General features: G+C 55.9%; 1 protein-coding gene across 7 annotated transcripts in view; it reads right to left on the reverse strand.

Moving 5' to 3' along the window:
- The window catches only part of MTSS2 (MTSS I-BAR domain containing 2), a 94424-nt gene that overhangs the window by 6669 nt on the left and 67326 nt on the right, over window positions 1-20429 (reverse strand). Inside the window, exons 7-14 of one of the 7 annotated variants that reach the window (XM_054048708.1) lie at window positions 16829-16986; window positions 15256-15363; window positions 11485-11582; window positions 9265-9475; window positions 3505-3579; window positions 3063-3128; window positions 986-1162; window positions 472-637 (exon numbers count right to left, since the gene is read on the reverse strand). In XM_054048708.1, the coding sequence (XP_053904683.1) occupies window positions 472-637; window positions 986-1162; window positions 3063-3128; window positions 3505-3579; window positions 9265-9475; window positions 11485-11582; window positions 15256-15363; window positions 16829-16986 (1059 nt within the window). Of the gene's footprint in view, window positions 1-471; window positions 638-985; window positions 1163-3062; window positions 3129-3459; window positions 3580-9264; window positions 9476-11484; window positions 11583-15255; window positions 15364-16828; window positions 16987-20429 lie in introns of all 7 variants that reach the window. The other 6 variants (XM_054048712.1, XM_054048709.1, XM_054048714.1 and 3 more) reach the window with 6 other exon arrangements.

A 20429-nucleotide genomic window follows, 5' to 3' on the forward strand; every position in this document is an offset into this window, starting at 1 on the left:
GCAACAAATGTTGAAAAAGCCGAAGACATGGTCTGCTCCAGCTTGTGACAAGGAACAGGTTTTTTATGTATTCAGTACCAAGGTCACCAAGGAAACCCCACTTCTGGAGGTTTTAAGAGCAGGTAGGACAAACCCCCGTGCGGGCTGGTCTCCACACAGGGGGGTGCACTCTCGAGGTCCCCTCCAGCCCCCCAGTTCTATGAATCTAGATACTGTTTGCAAACTGGATGTAGAGAATGCCCTGCGGCATGATGGGAGCTCCCGACTCCCTCCCAGCCCCTAGATTGGCCCCATCCTGCAGCTCCACAGGATTTATTCTCCCCTGTTTGAACCCAGTGGCTCCATCCTGAGATCCCTGCAGCAGTGGCCTGGCCACGCGAGTGAGTCCTGGGCATCAGCCCTGGCTGAGCACGTGGCTCCAAGGGCTGGAAAGCCCAGCCCCCTTGCCAGCCCGGCTGCACGGAGGGCTACCTTGAGACGGGATAGTGTCTTCCGAGCAGGACGGTGTGGTGGTCTGTGTGCTGTAGCCACTGGAGTACTGCAGGGAATCCCGGCTGCTCTTCTGGTGTTCGAGGCTCAGGCCACGGGTGAGCACCATGGCCAGGTCGCTGGCAGCGGGGGACACCTCCTCGCCGTGCTGTTGGAGAACGAGTGAGACCCGTCACAATCTGCCTTAGCTCCCAGTCAGAGAAGTTTGCTCCTCTCACCCTGGTCTCTGGGCATGACTGGGAGTCAGGAGCAACTGACATGAATACTGCAAGTCCGGCAGGGCCGATTCCCACCCAGCGGGTCTGTGCACACGGCCGGCCGGCCCCAGCGAGGGGGAGGGCAGCAAACAAGGCCCAGGGCAGGGTCTGGCCATCCAGGCACTCCCAGTGAACTGCAAAGTGAACTGCGCAAGAGCAGGGCTTGAACCCGGCACTCAGTGCAGCAAACAGTCTCCATGGTCCCATGATGCCCTCCCCTCGCTCCTTAACAGCTGTACCTTGGCAGCGATGGTAGCTGGGGACATCCTGGGCCTGGGCACATCTTCCAGGTTAATTCCCGGATACCCCATGCTGGTGGAGCCCAACTCGGCCTCCCGCAGATGCTCCACGCGGTCCTTCCTCCGCTGCAGCGTGGTGACCACCGGCTGGTCGTAAGGACTGGCCTTGGACCAATCCTGCAAAAGGCAAGGCAGGCCTGGTAAGGCAGGGGGCTGGGCCACAGGGGGACAAGAACGTAGCAAAAGATTAGTGAGCATGGAAAGAAAGAGAGGAGAGTGCAGGGGCGGGGAGGAGGGAGGGGTCCTGGTGGTAACTGAGAAATGACTGGCTGGCTGCTTTGGAGTGAGCACTGCAAAATGAGGGAAACCAAATTAGCAGAGGCAGCGGCTGTGTGAACCGTCCTGCTGCGACCCTGGATGGACGGGCTGCTCTGCCAAGGTCTCGCTCCCTTGTGTACCAAAGCCTCTCCGCAGCGACATGTAGAGTACATAGGCCATGCATGTGTGTGTGTGCGCGTGCATGTGTGTACATGGAGTCCCGAGGGGGATCTAGCCTGGACCATTCAGCCCAATGCCTAGTAGTAACCTCCAGCCACAATCACACCATCATCTGGGCAAGATACCAACCCCACCCATTCCTTCCATCCCCCTCCCTGCACATCCCCCTTCCTGCCCATCCCCTTCCCCACCCATCCTTGCCCATTGCCCTCCCTGCCCACCCCCTTCCATTTTCCTCGCTGTAAATCCCCACCCATCCCCCTCCCTGGCCTTTCCCACTCACCCCCATCTATCTCCCTCCTGGCCACATTTCTATCTGTCTTTGCAGTCCTCACTCCATGTCCCCACACGCCTGCTCAGCCCCTTGTGCGAGCCCCATTCTATGTGCCCCCTTCCTTGGCACCACAGAGCCTCTGCTCCAGCCTCCCGGCAGTCAGTGACATGACTGGCTCCCCCTGACCTTGCTCGTCTCAGGATCGCACTTGGGCCAGGGCTGGGCCCATTTCGGGGCAGTCCCAGGTGCCCCCCACGTCTCAGCTTCCCTCTGAGGTTGGCCTATGGAACGGCGTGTGCCATCCTGCCAAGGCCAAGCTCAGCTGGGGTGGGAAGAAAGGAGGCATGTGGTGGCTAGAGAAAGGTGAAGGGGCTGAGAGAGGGGGTGGCTGGAAGGAGGGAACCCCCCCTCGTCCTCCCACTGCAGCAAGTCTCAGAGCCCGGACTACAAACTCGGGCTCAGGCCCCAGCGCTGAAACTAGCCGCGTGGGTGTCTGGCCGGGCTGGAGCCTGGGGAAGGGCTGGTTTGCAAGCCCTGGCCCGAAGGTCTGTACAGCTATTTGCAGCGCCGGCCGTAGCGCGAGCCCCGGTTGACAGAGCCAGGCTCCAAGACTCGCTGCCGTTGCTCCTGGAAGGCCAACATGTCCTGGAGCTCTGGGTGGAGCCTGCACCCCCAGCCCCGCAGGAGCCAGAGAAGACGTGCAGAGGACGGCCTGACCCCCCAGGCAGCCGAGTGACAGGGCCTGGGCTGGAACCCCAGGGTAAGGGCTGAGAGGCGACCCAAGGGGCAGGCAAGGGGAATGCAGCCCCGCTCCCTGGCATACGGGAAGCCCAGCCAAGGAGCACAGAGGGTGAAGCCCCCAGGCCAATGGGCCAAGCAGCGGGTTTGCTGGCCTGGAGCTCCAGGCTGCTCGGGGAATGCTGGGGTAGCTCAAGGAGTGGGAGAGACAGACAATAATCAACACCAGCAGCATCGGAAATACGGCTGCACCCAGCCTGGCACCCAGCACCTGCAGGCCACGTGGTGCCAGGCTGCCCTGACACTCACATACGGCAAGTCCACGTCCCGCTGCTCCACCCCTGGCCGCCAGCCTCGCCCCGGCTGGGTCAGTGCGGGCAGCATAGCCCAGCCCAGTTCCAGCCCAGGGGCGAAGAGCCAGCCCTCCAGACGCAAAGCACCGGAGAGTCTGCCGCAGGGGAGGGCCCTGCCCTAGCCCCCTGCGGGGAGGAGAGACGTGACCCCAACGTCTCCCATCTCCAGACCTCCGACAGGGCCCTGCCCACGGACACGCTGGGAAATACACACCAGGCTCAGGCTTCTTCGGGAGCTTCCTTCAGTCCTGGCCACATGAGCTACATTCATAGGTTTCAGCTGAAACACAGCAAGAAACCGGTGGTGAGGAAACCCTGCGCTCCCCTCCGTGCCATGTCCCCCTCAGCCGGGGGGAAGGGAAGCCAGACGCACACCAGGGCTTCAGAGCCCGTGACAAAGCACAAAGCCAGCCGAGAGCCAGGGCAGCCCAGGAGTGGAGATGGAGGGGGAGATTAATGGGATGGGAGGGGTGCGTCTCCCAAGAGCCCCACAGGTGCCATGCATTGTGCTGCCCCTGGGGGTCTGCATGGGAAACGTAACCCCCGTGAAGTGAGAGACAGAGCGAGGCAGAGGGACAGAGAGAGGGGGACGTTGCTGATGAAGGCTTCACCTTTTCACCGCCTGAGCACGCCCCTGCGGTAGAGCTAGAACTAACCGAGGTGGGGGAGCTGCATTCACTAACTGACTGGCAGGTTTCCGAGGCCTCGGAGGATGCGGAGCTGGAGGACTTCTGCCATGCCCAGAGTCCGTCAGCGGGAGCGTCAAACAAACACACAGAGAAGGAAGACAATAAACCTGGTTACAAAGCCAAAGGCATGCAGCAGGAGAGGAGAAAAACGCCACCCCCAAGCCCGGGAGTGTCTGGACCAGCCCCACAGCCAGCAGCGCAGACACAGCTGGAGTGCCCTGGCGAGTGTTAGGTACAGACAGACAGCCTACAGGCACGCGCACGTGCACACACATATCCCCTTTCCCTTTACGTGTACACACACACACACACACCCTCCTTCCCTTTGTACACACACACACACACACACCACCTTCCCTGTATGTACACCCCACACACACACCCTCCTTCCCTGTACGTATGTACACACACACACCCTCCTTCCCTCTGTACACACACACACACAAATCCTCCTTCACTGTACATACGTACACACACACACACCTCCTTCCCTCTGTACGCGCACACACAGAAATCCTCCTTCCCTGTATGTACACACACACACACTCCTTCCCTGTACATACGTACACACACCCCCACACCCCTCCTTCCCTGTACATATGTACACACACACACACACACACCCTCCTTCCCTCTGTACACACACACACAAATCCTCCTTCCCTGTATGTACAACACACTCTCCTTCCATGTGTGCGCACACAGACACACACAAAACATCCTTCCCTGCACATACATACACACACATCCTCCTTCCCTGTATGTACATATATATACAAATACACTCCTTCCCAGTGTACGTGCGCGCACACACACGCACACACACCATAGAATCATAGAATCTCAGGGTTGGAAAGGACCTCAGGAGGTCATCTAGTCCCACCCTCTGCTCAAAGCAGGACCAACCCCAACTAAATCATCCCAGCCAGGGCTTTGTCAAGACGGGCCTTAAAAACCTCTAAGGATGGAGATTCCACCACCTCCCTAGGGAACCCATTCCAGTGCTTCACCACCCTCCGAGTGAAATAGTGTTTCCTAATATTCAACCTAAACCTCCCCCACTGCAACTTGAGACCATTACTCCTTGTTCTGTCATCTGGTACCACTGAGAACAGTCTAGATCCATCCTCTTTGGAACCCCCCCTTCAGGTAGTTGAAAGCAGCTATCAAATCCCCCCTCATTCTTCTCTTCTGCAGACTAAATAATCCCAGTTCCCTCAGCCTCTCCTCATAAGTCATGTGCTCCAGCCCCCTAATCATTTTTGTTGCCCTCTGCTGGACTCTTTCCAATTTTCCACATCCTTCTTGTAGTGTGGGGCCCAAAACTGGACACAGTACTCCAGGTGAGGCCTCACCAATGTCGAACAGAGGGGAATGATCACATCCCCCGATCTGCTGGCAATGCTCCTACTTATACAGCCCAAAATGCCATTAGCCTTCTTGGCAACAAGGGCACACTGTTGACTCGTATCCAGCTTCTCGTCCACTGTAACCCCTAGGTCCTTTTCTGCAGAACTGCTGCCTAGCCATTCGGTCCCTAGTCTGTAGCAGTGCATGGGATTCTTCCATCCTAAGTGCAAGAGTCTGCACTTGTCCTTGTTGAACCTCATCAGGTTTCTTTTGGCCCAATCCTCTAATTTGTCTAGGTCCCTCTGTATCCTATCCCTACCCTCCAGCGTATCTACCAGTCCTCCCAATTTAGTGTCATCTGCAAACTTGCTGAGGGTGCAATCCACGCCATCCTCCAGATCATTAATGAAGATATTGAACAAAACCGGCCCCGGGACCAACCCTTGGGGCACTCCGCTTGATACCGGTTGCCAACTAGACATGGAGCCATTGATCACTACCTGTTGAGCCCAATGATCTAGCCAGCTTTCTATCCACTTTATAGTCCATTCATCCAGCCCATACCTCTTTAACTTGCTGGCAAGAATACTGTGGGAGACCGTATCAAAAACTTTGCTAAAGTCAAGGAATAACACATCCACTGCTTTCCCCTCATCCACAGAGCCAGTTATCTCCTCATAGAAGGCAATTAGGTTAGTCAGGCACGACTTGCCCTTGGTGAATCCATGCTGACTGTTCCTGATCATTTTCCTCTCCTCTAAGTGCTTCAGAATTGATTCCTTGAGGACCTGCTCCATGATTTTTCCAGGGACTGAGGTGAGGCTGACTGGCCTGTAGTTCCCCAGATCCTCCTCCTTCCCTTTTTTAAAGATGGGCACTACATTAGCCTTTTCCCAGTCATCCAGGACCTCCCCGGATCGCCATGAGTTTTCAAAGATAATGGCCAATGGCTCTGCAATCACATCCGCCAACTCCTTTAGCACCCTTGGATGCAGCGCATCCGGTCCCATGGACTTGTGCTCGTCCAGCTTTTCTAGATAGTCCTGAACCACTTCTTTCTCCACACAGGGCTGGTCACCTCCTCCCCATGCTGTACTGCCCAGTGCTGGGAGCTGACCTTGTTTGTGAAGATGGAGGCAAAAAAAGCATTGAGTACATCAGCTTTTTCCACATCCTCGGTCACTAGGTTGCCTCCCCCATTCAGTAAGGGGCCCACACTTTCCTGTACGTACGTACGTATGTACACACACACACACATACTCCTTCCCTGTATGTACATATGCACACAAACCCCTCCATCCCTGTGTACGCACACACACACAAACACACATCCCCTCCTTTCCTGTGTGTACGTACACACACACACACACTTCTTCCCTGTACGTACATATACACACAAACCCCTCCTTCCCTGTGTACGCACACACACACACACAAACACACACCCCCTCCTTTCCTGTGTGTATGTACACACACACCCTCCTTCCCTGTATATACACACACAAACCCTCCTTCCCTGTATGTACACACACACACACACACACACACACACACACACACACACACACACACACATATCCTCCTTCCCTATAGGTACATAACCTCACACTACTTCCCTGAGTACGCGCACACACACAAATCCTCCTTCCCTATATGTACATACACAAATGCACTGCTCCTTCCCTGTACGTACACACACACACACCCTCCATCCCTGTACATACGTATACCGACACACTCTTTCCTTCCCTGTCTACGCACACACATGCACACACACTCCCTGTGTATGTACACATGTACACGCTCACTGCTTATGCACCCCCACCCACCACATGTCATACACCCAACACACACAGCTATAAACACCATAAATACACTCCTGCACACGTACCCAACCACACTCGATATACACTTCTCAGACAGGTACACCCTCCATGTACCATCCAGACACACCCATGCCATCCCCACACAATCATACAGTACAACCCCTCCCCAATTTACCCATCAAATACCACATCGGATACACACAAGCCATGCACACATCATAGTCACACACACACGCCCCATCCCTGACACACACAGACAACACACCATACACACAGCCCCGTACCCGGTTGCTGCGTCACACCCAGACCTAGGCACAATGACACAGTCACAGCATTGGCTGAGGGGCGGTGTGGTGCAGGGGCCGCAGTCTCTTTCCGAGGAGTCTCCTGCTGCCCTCTCACAGGAGGAAGGGACAGAGCTGTCGCTCCAGATTCCACACTGGGGAGTGCACCCTGCTCTGCCTGGCCTCCAGCCCCTTCTCCAGGGGACAGAAATCGAGTGTGGGGTGCTGCACGCTACCCCTCCATTCGCCCCCTCTCCCCAGCTTCAGCTGCCTTCCCTCTGGGGACAGCCCCGGCGCTGCCTACCGCAATGGCCCTGCCCTGGCTGAAACAGACTCGCGGAAAGGACGAAGGGCAGGTCCCCTACCCCAACAGTAGCGGGGGTGGAACCTGCTCCTGTCTTGCTCACGCAGGCGGCGTCCAACCCCCAGCCGGACCAGCAGGAAAGCTGCAGGGTGTTAGTGAGCCTGGCTTAGCGCATCCACATCGCACGGTCCCGCCCCAGTTCTGAGCTCAGCCGCACCAAGCTGGGTTAGAGCAAAGCCAGGGGCGTGAGCAGCCGTCTGAGACGTGTGTGCAGCCTGCGGGCGCCTTGCCCTTTGCCCGAGGTGTCCCCGATCATCCTGAGGGAGCCGCGTCACTGCCAAGCCAGGGCAGGCAGAGAGCGAGCCAATGGGCCAGCCACCACCACATGTGGAAACTCAGCACAACGCCAAGCCTGGCTGCCCTAAACGGGGTTCAGGGACAGCTCTGCACCACGGGCCTCGTGCTGCGGACGTGCACTGCCCTTGGCACGCTTTGCACACCTACCATGCCCAAGCATTCCAAGCGCTAGAGCCGCCTGTTCGGTGCTACAGACCGAGGGTTTCTGGCTTTCACACTTCAGACTTGAAAAATGAGAGGGGGGGTAACTAGTGGCAAATAAACTGAGTGGAGGGCAAGCCCAGCTTCCCAGGGGCTGCTCCTGCTGCCAGCAGCCCCATGGCAAGCTGCTGATGGGCGGGGAAGAGAGCAGGAGCTCTGCTGTATCGCAATACCGGGCACCACTGGAATTCCATGCCGAGAGTTGCCTAAGCCATCTCATCCCTCCCTGCTGCCGGCTTTTCTGAGTCCTTTGCAGCTCCATGCTAAAGGCAGGATGCCTGTAGCATGGGTCACTCTGAATATTTCAGGGCATGTCACGGTGAAGTGTGGATACTCTCCAGAAAATGTCATTCCAGGGCTCCAGGCTTCCCGTCTCTCCCTGATGCAGACAGAAAGTGCTCAGCTTAACAGTAAAAAGATGTTTCTTGTCTACACCCAAATTGGCACTGGGGTAGTTAAACCAGTGCAAACCCGTGTGTACACTCTTATTCCGGTTTAATGGCGGTTTATTTAGGTTAGACTTAAACTTGTTTCTAGGTGACTTCTGCTAACTAGAAATAAGCCTGGTTCCAACCAAAACAAGGGCGTCCGCACAGCCCTTGGCACCTACGTCACTTTAAAATTATCCCCGAGGCCAACACGGAGCAGCTGCCCTATTGCCCTGCCCTGCCGAGTCAGCCTGGGCTGGGACTCGGCTCGGCCGTGTCCCCAGCAATACAAGTTGCCCTCTCAGAGCTGGGCTGGCTCGTGTCCGTCACTAAGGTGAGCAGGTCGGCCTGGGGCACACAGGCCACGTTTTCTGACCATAATGCAAGTGTGATTCTGTCTATTTCCCCTCCCACGGCCCCTGGGATTGTATGGCAATGGTTTCTCCCCTAAATCTCCTTATTGCTGGGGCTTCCAAACAGCTTGTTCAGCCAGCTGGCACGAGAGGCACCGGGGTGAAGAGACTGCGCAGAAATCTGCCCCGTTATCCCGTATGGATTCACTACCATGCTGTGAGCTTCCACCTCCTGGTGCTGGACAAGCGCTCCCGAGTGGGAACCGGGTCAATGTGAATTAAAGCCATGTCCCCACCTCATCTGCATTAACCCTCGCTGTGCCTCACGAGGCGGTTGGCGAATGTTGCCCCTCTCTGACAGATGGGGAACCTCAGGCACTGACCAGCGGGCGCAGCTTGCCCTGGATTACTTGGCAAATCGGAGGCAGAGGTGGGATTAGAAGCCAGGAGTCTCGGGGTCCCCGTGCTCTACCCACTACACCCCGCTGCTTCGCTCAGGAGGCTTGAGCATATGTGATCTGACATGGATCTCCGAAGTGGCGCCTTTCCCTTTCTTTAAAGGGGTGTGTAGAATCCAGAGGGCATTCACCCGTCAGCTCAGCCATCGCGCCATGGCCCCCTTACCTGACTGGTGATGTCAGATGGCATCGGCGACGGAGGCTTGGAGTACGTGGCATCCTGGGAGATGAAGCCAGAGTCATGGGAGGAGACGCTGGACAGGCGGGTGTTGGCGTTAACCGGCTGCGCCAGGCTGCGGTAGCGATAGGTGGAACCTGGTGAGTATGTTTGGGACCCGCCGGACCAAGCGGCACCACCCTTTGTACTGTTAACACTGCTGGGGGGCGGTGGGGAGGAGGGATGAGAAGGAGGAGGGGTGGCAATCAGGAGAGAGATGCATGTTATCAGGGTGAGAGGGGTTACGAGGAGGGCAAAGGAAGGAAAAGACAGTTTCAGACAAAGGTTCGCCACACAGATTTATACACGACAGGACTAGAGTTACAGACCGGGGGGGCGGGAGGGGCGGGAGGGAGAAGGAGGGGCAGGAAGGGGGGTGCACTCCTGCATTTCCGTCTCTGGGGAAGGCCCAGTTTCTGCCCCCATGCAGCATGCACCCTCCAGCACACACTCATTTTGCGGGTCCCCCCGTCCCACTGGCCCCTCTCTAGCCCTGGCTGCACCGAAGCACATTCCGGGGCGTAGGGGAAGAGCCAGCAATGGAGGTGCTACGGAAGGCCAGAGGTTCAGTTCAGATGTGCACCCACAATAGTCAGGGAGCTGTTTGTCCCTAGATCTCACAGCACCGCCCCAGGGGAGCCTAGATCTGCTCTAGGAATTATTTCGGGGAAGTTCTGTGCACTGTGCTCTAAAGGAGGCCAGAACAGGTGAGCACAAGGGTCACTTCTGGCCTTAGAATCTATGAATGACAAGGTGGGTCGGTATCGTTACCCCCATGCTGACAGATGCGGAAACTGAGGCAGAGGGACACACCCATGGCTGAAGACTCTCTTAAAGCACATGCAAAGTATCTGTGCAAACTGGCAGGGGTGCTATGGGCCCAGGAGACTTCATCTCCTCCTCAGCAACCCGTCAGCACTCCCTTAGTGTGTGCTGGTACCTGGGAGAGCTGGTGCTTCTGTGATCATAGAATATCAGGGTTGGAAGGGACCTCAAGAGGTCATCTAGTCCAACCCCCTGCTCAAAGCAGGACCAATCCCCAAATCCCTAAATCGCCCCATCAAGGATTGAACTCACAACCCTGAGTTTAGCAGGCCAATGCTCAAACCACTGAGCTATCCCTCCCCCAGCTGGGCTCCCCTCCAGTACATGACCAGCACTGGCCCCAAAAGCTGCAGGATTGGGGATCACCGCTGGCAAGCCTCTCACACTCGCCTCTCTACATTCTGCAGCGCCACAGGGGAAATCCTGCAGCCACGTCAGACACATTTTAAAATGCAGGTTTTCATTGCGTTAAGTATAAGATGAGTAAGACATTGCATGTCCGGGAGCCCCGGGGAGGCTGACTGGGAATTCAGTTCCATTTATTGTAGGCTGCCCCCATATTTGCAGGTTTCCCCCTGGCACAGGGGCCAGGGCCAGCTGATGGGGCCGGTTCACACCTGGAAGAGCTATCGCTTCAGGCTGTCAGCAAACATCTCTGAATGGGTGACACTTCGGTCATGTTTTCAAGCTTTTCTTTGCAACCACCAGGGCTAGAAACAGTCACTTTTAAGAAAGCTGAGATTCTGGATCCCAATCTGGTGGCAAAGGGTGAATTCCAGGGAAATTCCTAGCCCAGAGAATGGTGGAATACGTGGGGCCTGACCCTAGTACTTCTGATAACGGCTCCAAGCCTAGGGACTTTTCAGGTGTGTGAGTCGGGTCCAATCACATGCTCCAGAAGGGAGAGAAGAGATGGACAGTTCAATTAACTTTGTAACCATTCTGTGACCCCATGTGTTCTACAAATCCTCCCTCCACATTAAGCATTACTGAGTAGTAAGATTCTCACGTAAGCAACTCCTCTGGGGTCACACAAGCATGGTTTGGGCCCGAAAAGCAGGACTGTGAAAAGCAGTTCATCTGATGGAGGATTAAGCCCCATGCCACAGATACTGATCTATGCTACCCTCAGTGCAAAGCTTTAATGATCAATTAACATCTGCTCCACAGGGAGTCTTGGGGACACATCTCACGGGCCTGAGGAGCTGAGCTCAGGCCAGGTATTGGTGTTACCAGCTGAGCACTCACACACTTATACAATGAGGTTGTAGGTATTAAAGCAGAAACTCCTTCGCCCCAATCCCAAGCGTGTTTGTGAGGTCCCCTGCTACAGTCCGTACATACCTGCACATGCTGGACTTGCGGGAGCCAGAGCTGCTGGGGGAGGATGGAGGAGTCTGGTAGGACCAGCTGTAGTCAGAGCCTTTCAGGTCTTTGATCACCTGCAGGAGGAAGGAGCCAGGCCACGTTAGCATTGTAGCTTATCAGGCGAAGGGGCAACTCGCCCACTGTCTGTAAGTACCCGCATGGGGAATAACTATGGAATACTGGGCTCTTCGGCTAGCAGGGAAAGGCCTTACATGATCCAATGACTGGAAGTTGAAACTAGACAAACTGAGCCTGGAAATATGGCATAAAGGTCTAACAGGGAGGGTAATTAGTCATGAGAGCAACTTCCCAAGGGTCACATGGAGTCTCCATCACTGGCCACTTGTCAGTCCAGATGGGCTGTTTCTCTCAAAGCTCCACTCTGGGAATGACTGTAGGGCCGGCCTCTGGCCCCGTCCATGCAGGAGGTCAGTGTGACACTCTGCATCTCGAGGGAATACCCTGCACCCCATGTTCATCCTTGTAAAATGATTGTGTGGCATCCAATGCAAAGTTGGTCATGTCGGTGGCTTCGGAAGGCTCATGATGCACTGAGCATTGTTGTTATAGTGATGTTACAGGTTGTAATTTCATGTATATAGTTATGAGGCTGAAAATGTGTCCTCATGGCTTAAAACAAGCCCAGGCAAAACTCTCCAGGAGCAGGGGGCAGTTCACACCTCATCAGAGCACGTATGGGACAAACCCAGCCCAGCCTCAGAAAAGCCGTGTCTATGGGATAGAAATGTAAAGACTGGGTATGAGATGGCTCTTTTAGCTGATGCCTTTGAACAGACTCCGGCATCTATTGAGGGCAGGCCACAGAAAGAAGGGTTTAAAACTGGTGGGACGGGAAGATCCCATTTTATCCCTAGCAAGAGGGAGGGTGGCTGGGTACTCACCTCCCCAAAACCATAACCCTCATCCCAAACCTCCTGTAATTCCACTGATCACCTGAGGAATACATGCCCTGTGCTAGGAGGAAGCAGGTCACCAATAGCTCATGTCAGTTCTGCTGTCCTCACCACAGAACGCCCGCAGGCAATTGAAACCGGTCATATTGGTTTTGTGAGATTAGCCTCTGCAGAACCAGACATGGAGCATGTTAAGGCTGGCGTAATTAATGGCAGGGAATGCTTGGGGCAGAGGGATACAGGGGCCCAGATCTCTCTGGTTAAGCAGAGTGTGGTTCCAAAGGCCAGTATGTTGCCTGACCAAATGGCAGAGACTGTGGGGGTGGGCGAAAGCAGATTCCTCGTACCACTAGCTAAAATCCATGTGGAGTGGGAAGGTTTGGAAAGTATTTTGACTGTGGGGGTAATGGAACACCTCCTAGTTGACCTGCTTCTTGGTAATGATTTTTTCCGTGTAGTTCAGGTTAAAGTATTTGCCTGCAGCAGGAGGGAGTGTTATGCTGGGACTCCCGAGGGAAAGGGGAAGGTCTCAGGAACTGCTGAGAGAATGGGAGAGAGTCTCCTTGATTCTTCTGCAGCAGGGAGAAGCCACATGCTTCCAGGTGGGAGGGTGGTTGAGACCAACTCCTGCATTGCAGCTGGAGGCAACACCACCTCAGGAAGGGATGGGGGTGTGATGACTGCCAGGGAGAGAATTGTCACGGTTGTTAGCTGCCAGCAAGCTGCAGCTGAACCAGACACAGACACAGACCCTGCTCTAAGGAGCATAGAGAACGTGTCCCAGAGAAGAGCCCAGAGAAGGGACAGGGGATCTCAGAGATGGTCAGTGACTAACCCTCTTGCAGTAAACAAAGGGGGCATGTGTGACACGCTGTATCTCGGGGGAACACTCTGCACCCCCATATTCATCCTTATAATATGATTGTGTGGTATCCAATGCAAAGTTGGTCATGTCGGTGTTTTCGGAAGGCTCATGATGCACTGAGCATTGTTGTTATAGTGATGTTATAGGTTGTAATTTCATGTATGTAGTTATGAGGCTGAAAATGTGTCCTCATGGCTTAAAACAGGCCCAGACAAAACTCTCCAGGAGCAGAGGGGCAGTTCACACCTCATCAGGGCACGTATGGGACAAACCCAGCCCGGCCTCACAGGAACAAAGGACACTAGCCTAGACAGCAACAAAGGATCTGTTGGACTCTCGAGGGAGTCACCCCCCTTCCTCTGGTCAGTTTGGGACTGCGATGAGGTAATGCTCACCTGACCCGGGGGTGGGGGGGGCAAAGACAAGAGGGAAGAAAGGACATGATAAAAGGGCGAGACGTTTGCCATGCTCTTCCTCTCTCTTCCACCTCCATCTACAGACACCACCACCACCAAGCGACTGAAGCGCTGATCAAAGGGGAGAGCCTGGCTAAAGGGCAACCAGGCAGCCGGTGGTGAGAAGCATCTAAGTTTGTATGGGCATTGAAAGTGTTACAATCAGTTTAGAATGCGTTTTGCTTTTATTTCATTTGACCAAATCTGACTTGTTGTGCTTTGACTTATAATCACTTAAAATCTATCTTTTGTGGTTAATAATAATGTGTTTATTCTACCTGAAGCAGTGCGTTTGGTTTGAAGTGTGTCAGAGACTCCCCTTGGGATAACAAGCCTGGTACATATCAATTTCTTTGTTAAATTGACGAGCTCATATAAGCTTGCAGTGTCCAGCATCCATAACTGGACACTGCAAGATGGAGGTTCCTAGGATTGTGTCTGGGACTGGAGCTATTGGCTAGTGTCATTCGGTTGCACAAGCCAAGCAGCGGCTGGCCAAAAATGCTCACTCACGTAGCTGGGAGCAGCTGACATGCCAGAGGCTGAGGGTGACCAGCCCAGGAGTGGGGTTCTCACAGCAGAGCAGGGTAAGGCTGGCTCCCAGAGTCAAAGATTGGAGTGACCTAGCAGATCACCAGTCCAGATAGCACCAGGGGAACGTCACAGTCAGGCTAAGTTAGTGGTTCCCAAACTGGGGTTCATGAAATGTATCAGGGGGTTCTCCGAAAAAATTCTGTCATGGTGGACAGAGCCGTCCCTAGGAACCCCAGATGCGGGGGCTGGCAGCCCAAGCCCCGTGACCATGACTTCCTGGCAGAACAGATTTAAGCTTTGTTGTAGTTGTGCGTTGTTTTCCTGGACTGCTCAAGACCCGAATGCTTGTGGGAGGAACTCTTTAATTGAGTTGGCGTCTTAAATACCTTCCCGCTGTTTCACGTCTGGTACTCCTTGATGAAACATGTAAGAGGCTTAATCGACGTGATATGAGCTACAAAATGAAATCTTAGAAGAGTATTGCCATTTTCATAATGTAATAAAATTAATACTGTATTGATAAATAATAATGTAATAATAAATAGTGTGTAATAAGCATGTAAAAAAATTATTTCCAAGATCACTGCTTCTATAATTTATGCTCAGGTAAGGGAGAAAATCCCTGGAAATAGTCATTTTTAGGAGGGGGTTTGCGAGATTTGATATTTTTGTGAAAGGGGTTCGCGGGTTGTTAAAGTTTGGGAACTACTGGGCTAGGTGATTGCAATGGTCCCTTCTGGTCTTGGCATCTATGAATCGATGAAACTGCTGATTTATAACTAAGTGCTTCTGTTCCCCTCCCCTCCCTCCAGCAAGACCCTCGATGGACATCTGGGTTAGCGCTGTCGGGGCCGGCTGCTCTCTGCTGCCAGTGGACACGCTGCTGTCTCTCCTCCCGGAAATATTCCCCCCCGAACATTCCCATCCCCCACCCATGTACTCCCTCCCCCGCCCCCGCACCAGTCCCTGTGCCCCTCACCTGCTCGCTGGCAGGGGGCAATTTGTGCGGTTCAGCGGTCAGCACCACCAGGTCCTCCATGATGCCCTGCAGGTGAGTGATCTCTCCCAGCATGGTGATCTCTCCAGTCTGAGCAGCAGGAGGAGGAAACATCAGCAGTCGGTGCCGTGGGAACCAGGGCTTTCCCCTTCCCTTCCTGCCCTGCTTGGCTTCCTCCAAGTCAGCAGTGGCTCATGGGGCGTGTGTGAAACCCGCTCTGCCTGCCAGCTGGCTGGCCCTGACTGTTCTGCCAGCCCCCCAAGCAGAACGCCTGCAAGACCCAGCATCAGAGAGGTGGGGCAGCCAGAGGAGCTCATCAGCCCCTACTTGGCAAACCCCCAGCGAAGTAGAGAGAATCCGGATCCCAGCCCCACTCCACAAAGCCAAGGGAGGGGCGTTGATTTACATCAGTGGGGGATTTAACTGGAAGCTGCCATTGCACCGGCCCCTGAGTGAAGTGGGACCAGGTGGGAGAAGCAGGAGCACTGAAGGAGCCTGGCGAATTCCCAGCCATTCCATGGAGCAACTGTCCTTTCCCCTGCCACAAGAACCCTCCTGGCAGCACAGCTCCATGAGATCCTCAACCTGGTTCCCTGTGACCTTCACCCCGGGGAGGGACTAATGTCAACCCCTCCTTGGCATTTCGCCTCGGAGCTCTGCAGCCGGGGACAGAGTTCTAGCCATCAGTCACCATACATCCCACACAGCCAGAACGTACTGTGTGTTCTAACCCGTTACATGGGACAATAAAACTGATCAGTATCAGCCACTGCCATGCGTGGTTCCTGGCAATCGGAGAAAGGCCAGCACCTTTTAGATACGTACTGGGAGGGCACGTCTATCACCCACCGTGGAAATGCAGCCAGCTCGGGGGGAGAACAATGCCAGCAGCTGCCGTAATGGGGCCGGCAGCACCGTGCAGCAGCATAGGGACAAGAAGGGAAAAGAAGAACATGTCTGGTTCACGCTAAAGGCCCTGGGGAATTCTAGAGGGCAGGTTGTAACTAACTTCCCTATTCTTGTGAAACGTCTCCTAGCATCTTTAATGCCCCCCCCATCCCAATTTTTCACACGTGCTAGCTGGTCACCCTAACCTTAGCTCACACCTCCCAACGGTCCCAGCTTTCACGGGACTCTCCCACTTTGACCCCCAAAGACCCTATCCTGGTTGAAGGGCAGTTTTCCCTGAGACCCCCATTTGAGGGTCCCCCCTAAACTGAGCAGCGCAGAGGGTCTGGCTTGGCTGCCTCTCCATCTCCCTCTACGGAGGGCAGGACAGGCCAAACCTGTGTGGCACCACATCCTGTTGGGAGGGATGCCGTAGAGACACAGAAGCCTGCCTCCTCGCGCCTCTAGGATGAGGCTGCAGGTTCCTCCACGCTTGCGAGAGGGTTTGTTGCTGGGGAGACGGTTGGGGGCAGTGGGGAAGTGGCTGTCGGGGGATCCAGAGCAGGAGCTGGTTGGCTTCTGGCTTGCTTGGCTGGTTGATTTGAAAACCAGCCTGCTGAGCTCTAACACACCCCTCCCCAGAAGGGCCTGGGGCAGCGGCACTTACCACCACTGGCTGCAAGAAGGTGATGAAGGTGCAGAAGCGGCCCCGCTCCTCAATGAGGGCCTTGCGGACAGCCTGCTTCTCAGTCTCTTCCATAAGGAGATACATGTCATTGACGTCTTGGAGAGCACTGTCCAGCTGGGGCTGTAGGTCCCCCTTCCCTGCAAGGAGACAAGGACACAGAGACATCATCCCCTCTCCACTCACTGGTCCCGAACCTGCTGCCTTCCAGAGACTGTCCCTCTTCCATGGTCTGCTGCTGTGAAACTGAGGCAGGCAGTGGGGGACGTCAGCCCTTGGGCAAAACACTGCAGAATTTCCCCCGAGCAGCCGCCAGCACAGCATCTCGCAGAGCGTTTAGGGCGACTGCTACTGGATTGCTGACGATTACAGCCTATGAGCTCCCCTGCGGCAGGCGGCTGCCATGCAGTCCCAGGCCCGCTGAACCCCCAGCGCCAGGTCACTTGTGGGAAAGTCCCTCGAGGACCGGAAAGTAACGTAACTCCAACAAGCCTCCTGCCAGCATGTCAAGGGCTCTCCTGAGACACAGCCTGCTGTGAGAACCCCCTCTGGTGGGATGCTCTGGGCTCCCTGAGGGATGCCACGTCTGGCCACATAAGGGGAATCGGCACAGAAAAAAGCCAGTGGCTGGCTTTGCTCAGGATCCCCATGGGGCAATACAGCTCTGGAGTCCTTCCCGAGGCCTACGGAGGAGGCCTTCTGCCCAAACCACGAGGCTGCGGGTTAGCTCCGGGGCTAATCGTCCACCACAACAGACACGACAGGCCATGTGCCATCTGCCCCAGGGAAGGACGTCGCTCAGCCTGTTCCTAGCTACAGTGCTATAAAAGACCCGCAGGACAGGGAGAGGTGCTCTCTCCACCTGCTGGGTTCAGAGAGCTCCAGTCTCCGTGGGCCCCTCCACTGGCTTCTTTCTGTTGTGGATTCCACAGCAGAGGCAGCGGCTGACTAGAATCCCAGCTGCCTTCGCCAGCTCACCGCTCTGACCCTCTCTCTGTGTGGGCCCCGGCAGGGGTCGGTCGAGCTGACCCAGAGGCTGGGTCATGCGGCAGAAAGCCCCATCCTCACCTGGGTGGTCTGGCCTCCACGTCAGGCTCCAGCCCTACCCAACCAACCCAGGGGTTTTGCTTCAGGATGGCAGATGCAGAGCCCTGCTTTGTCCAGCTGGACATCGCACCTGGCCCAGTATCATAACCTGGCACGCTGGCTCTCCTCCCAGCCCCCACCCCAACCCTCCCCAGTCCATGTCAGTTTCACACTCACCTTGCAGGAGTTTCCCTTGCTGGATCCCTCCCCATCCCCCCCAACATCACATTTAACAACATGGGTCTAAATTCATCCCTGGGGCAGCCCCACCAAAGCCCTGGAGTTGCACCGGGGAGGAATTTGCTCGTCTTGTGGCTGGAGGAAGGCACAAGCCAGTGGACTATGGAGAGCTGAGAGGTTTGGGTGAATCAGTTCGTCCAACGGGGGCAGAATGTGACCCATGCAGTGGGCGCAGGAGTGCTCAGGCGTTAGTCCAGGGTGGGAAGATAAAACACACATGCATGGACAGAGCAAGCAAAGCGAAGAGGAGCCGAGGAGTGAGCGCTTTAGGTTGGCAGGGCCCCCAGCTTCCCTGCTTAGGGGCCACGGTGCCACCTGCATGAAACAGAGCAGATGGCATCTCCCCCAGCTTCACTCTGTCGGGGCAGCCTGTGGAAATGACTGATCCCAGCTCAAAGGCCTGATCCAAGCAGGCCAGGCTGAGCACTGGACGTGGGGCTCCCTCCTGCGCATGGGATCCCCCAGTCCCCGATGTGAGGGGGCCCAGGGCGGCGTTGGGGACATGAGGATATGAACTCCATGGAGTTCCAACAAGCCACCGCCCCCCAGCGATTCCCGTGCAGAGAAGGTAAAGCCGAACGACCGAGAGGCTTGGCAGGCAGAAAGGCCAGGGGAACGGAGGAGAAAGATGGTGACATGAGGCGTTCCCAGGATGACTGTCAAGAGGCTAATCAGGCCAGGAGGTGGAGAGACCCAAACTTGCGGTGGGTGAGTGCTGAGACTGCGCTGCCCAAAGGGGTACCAGGCAGCAGGCAGAGTGCCAGAGAGGGCTGCCTGGGCACAGGAGAGAGGGTCCGAATCAGCCCCCTGGCCCAGTCTGTGACAGTTTGGAATCTGGACCTGGATCCCAGTCTGAATTTCCTATCTGACCAGCCCCAAAGCCCAGAGCCAAGCCGCGGGAACGTGGGCACAATGGCCGGAGTGAAGAGCTGGCCTGGGCAGTGGGAGTGGGGATCCCGGAACAGACCCCTGGCTGAGAGTTCTCTGACACACAACGGTTCAGAGACAGGCCAGCGGGAGGGACTCACAAGCCAGTCCAGCTGGCACAAGCACCACAGGTCAGGTGTCACTGGAGGGTTACTCTGGGAAAACTCCTGCCTCCTAGACATCAAAAGCCCAGCGAGGGTGGGAGGAGGCAGCAATCAGAGACCCTGCTAGTGGGCAGCAGGCACCAGGGACAGAGCCAGATGGGAGCTGGAGTGCAGAGCAAGGGGAAATGGCTTCCCACAGGCCCAACTGGGGCTGGAAATCCGTGTCCCTCTCCAGGAGGGATCTGGGCCTCCAGCAGGGAAATCTCAGCATTCACCACATGGCTTACAGCACGCGAACCCTGAAGGAACAGAGCAGAGAGAGAGAGAGGAGAAAGCCAGGGCGAGAGGGCTTGATATGAAACCCATGCTTGCTGGGTGTAGACGGGGGCTCTGACCCCCTAGAGGGGCTGCCATATCCTCGCGTTTCCAATGCGCCACAGGGACGTCAGGCCTGCTCAGCTGGCAGAGGGACGTACCCGCGGATGGTGCTGTAGCCAGCACAGGGGGCAGGACTCCAGAGGCTGGGGCATGCGGGGCACCTTGCTCTCTGTGAATGCTGTTCCTCGCCTGCACACGAGCGGGGCACTTCCTCCCCGCAGCCTTTGGGGGTGGAGACGGGGATTCCCCGAGATCTCCCAGCTCTCAGCTAGAACCCAGGCATGGCACCATTGCAGCTGACAGCACATGTGGGGCAGAACAAGCTCAGCACGGCGGAGGTGCCACAGGACAGAAGGGGCCACCCCACTGCCCGGGAACCAGAGCTGAACGCCTGGGCCACCCCCTGGACCAGACTCTGGAGCAAGCGCACAGCACGTGCCTTGCTGCAGCCACCCATATGGGGCGAAGCTAGCCTGGCCTGGAGCTCCATGCCCACCCACAGCGAGGGGGCACCGGCCCAGAAAGGCAGGCAGGCAGGGAAGGGTATGGCAGCTCCCTGGACCAGTGCAGTCTGACTCGGGTTAGTTTCATTTTGAGCTCAGCCAGAGGGGAGACAGAGATAAATGAAGCGCAGGTCACAAGGGAGGGCTGGGGGAGCAGGATGGAGCTGGCTCGCACCGATTGACTTACCAAGTAGCTCTACAGGAGGAAGGATGTGGAAGGGAGGAAAGAGGAGAGAGAGAGAGACAGAGAGAGAATGTGTGAAAGACAGGCTGATGTACGGACACTCTGCCCCCTCCACCCCCCCAGGGCCGGCAGGTCAGTCACCCTCTTCCCACACATGGCTC

This window comes from Malaclemys terrapin, chromosome 14, assembly GCF_027887155.1.
Source record: "Malaclemys terrapin pileata isolate rMalTer1 chromosome 14, rMalTer1.hap1, whole genome shotgun sequence".
Taxonomy (NCBI): Eukaryota; Metazoa; Chordata; order Testudines; family Emydidae; genus Malaclemys; species Malaclemys terrapin.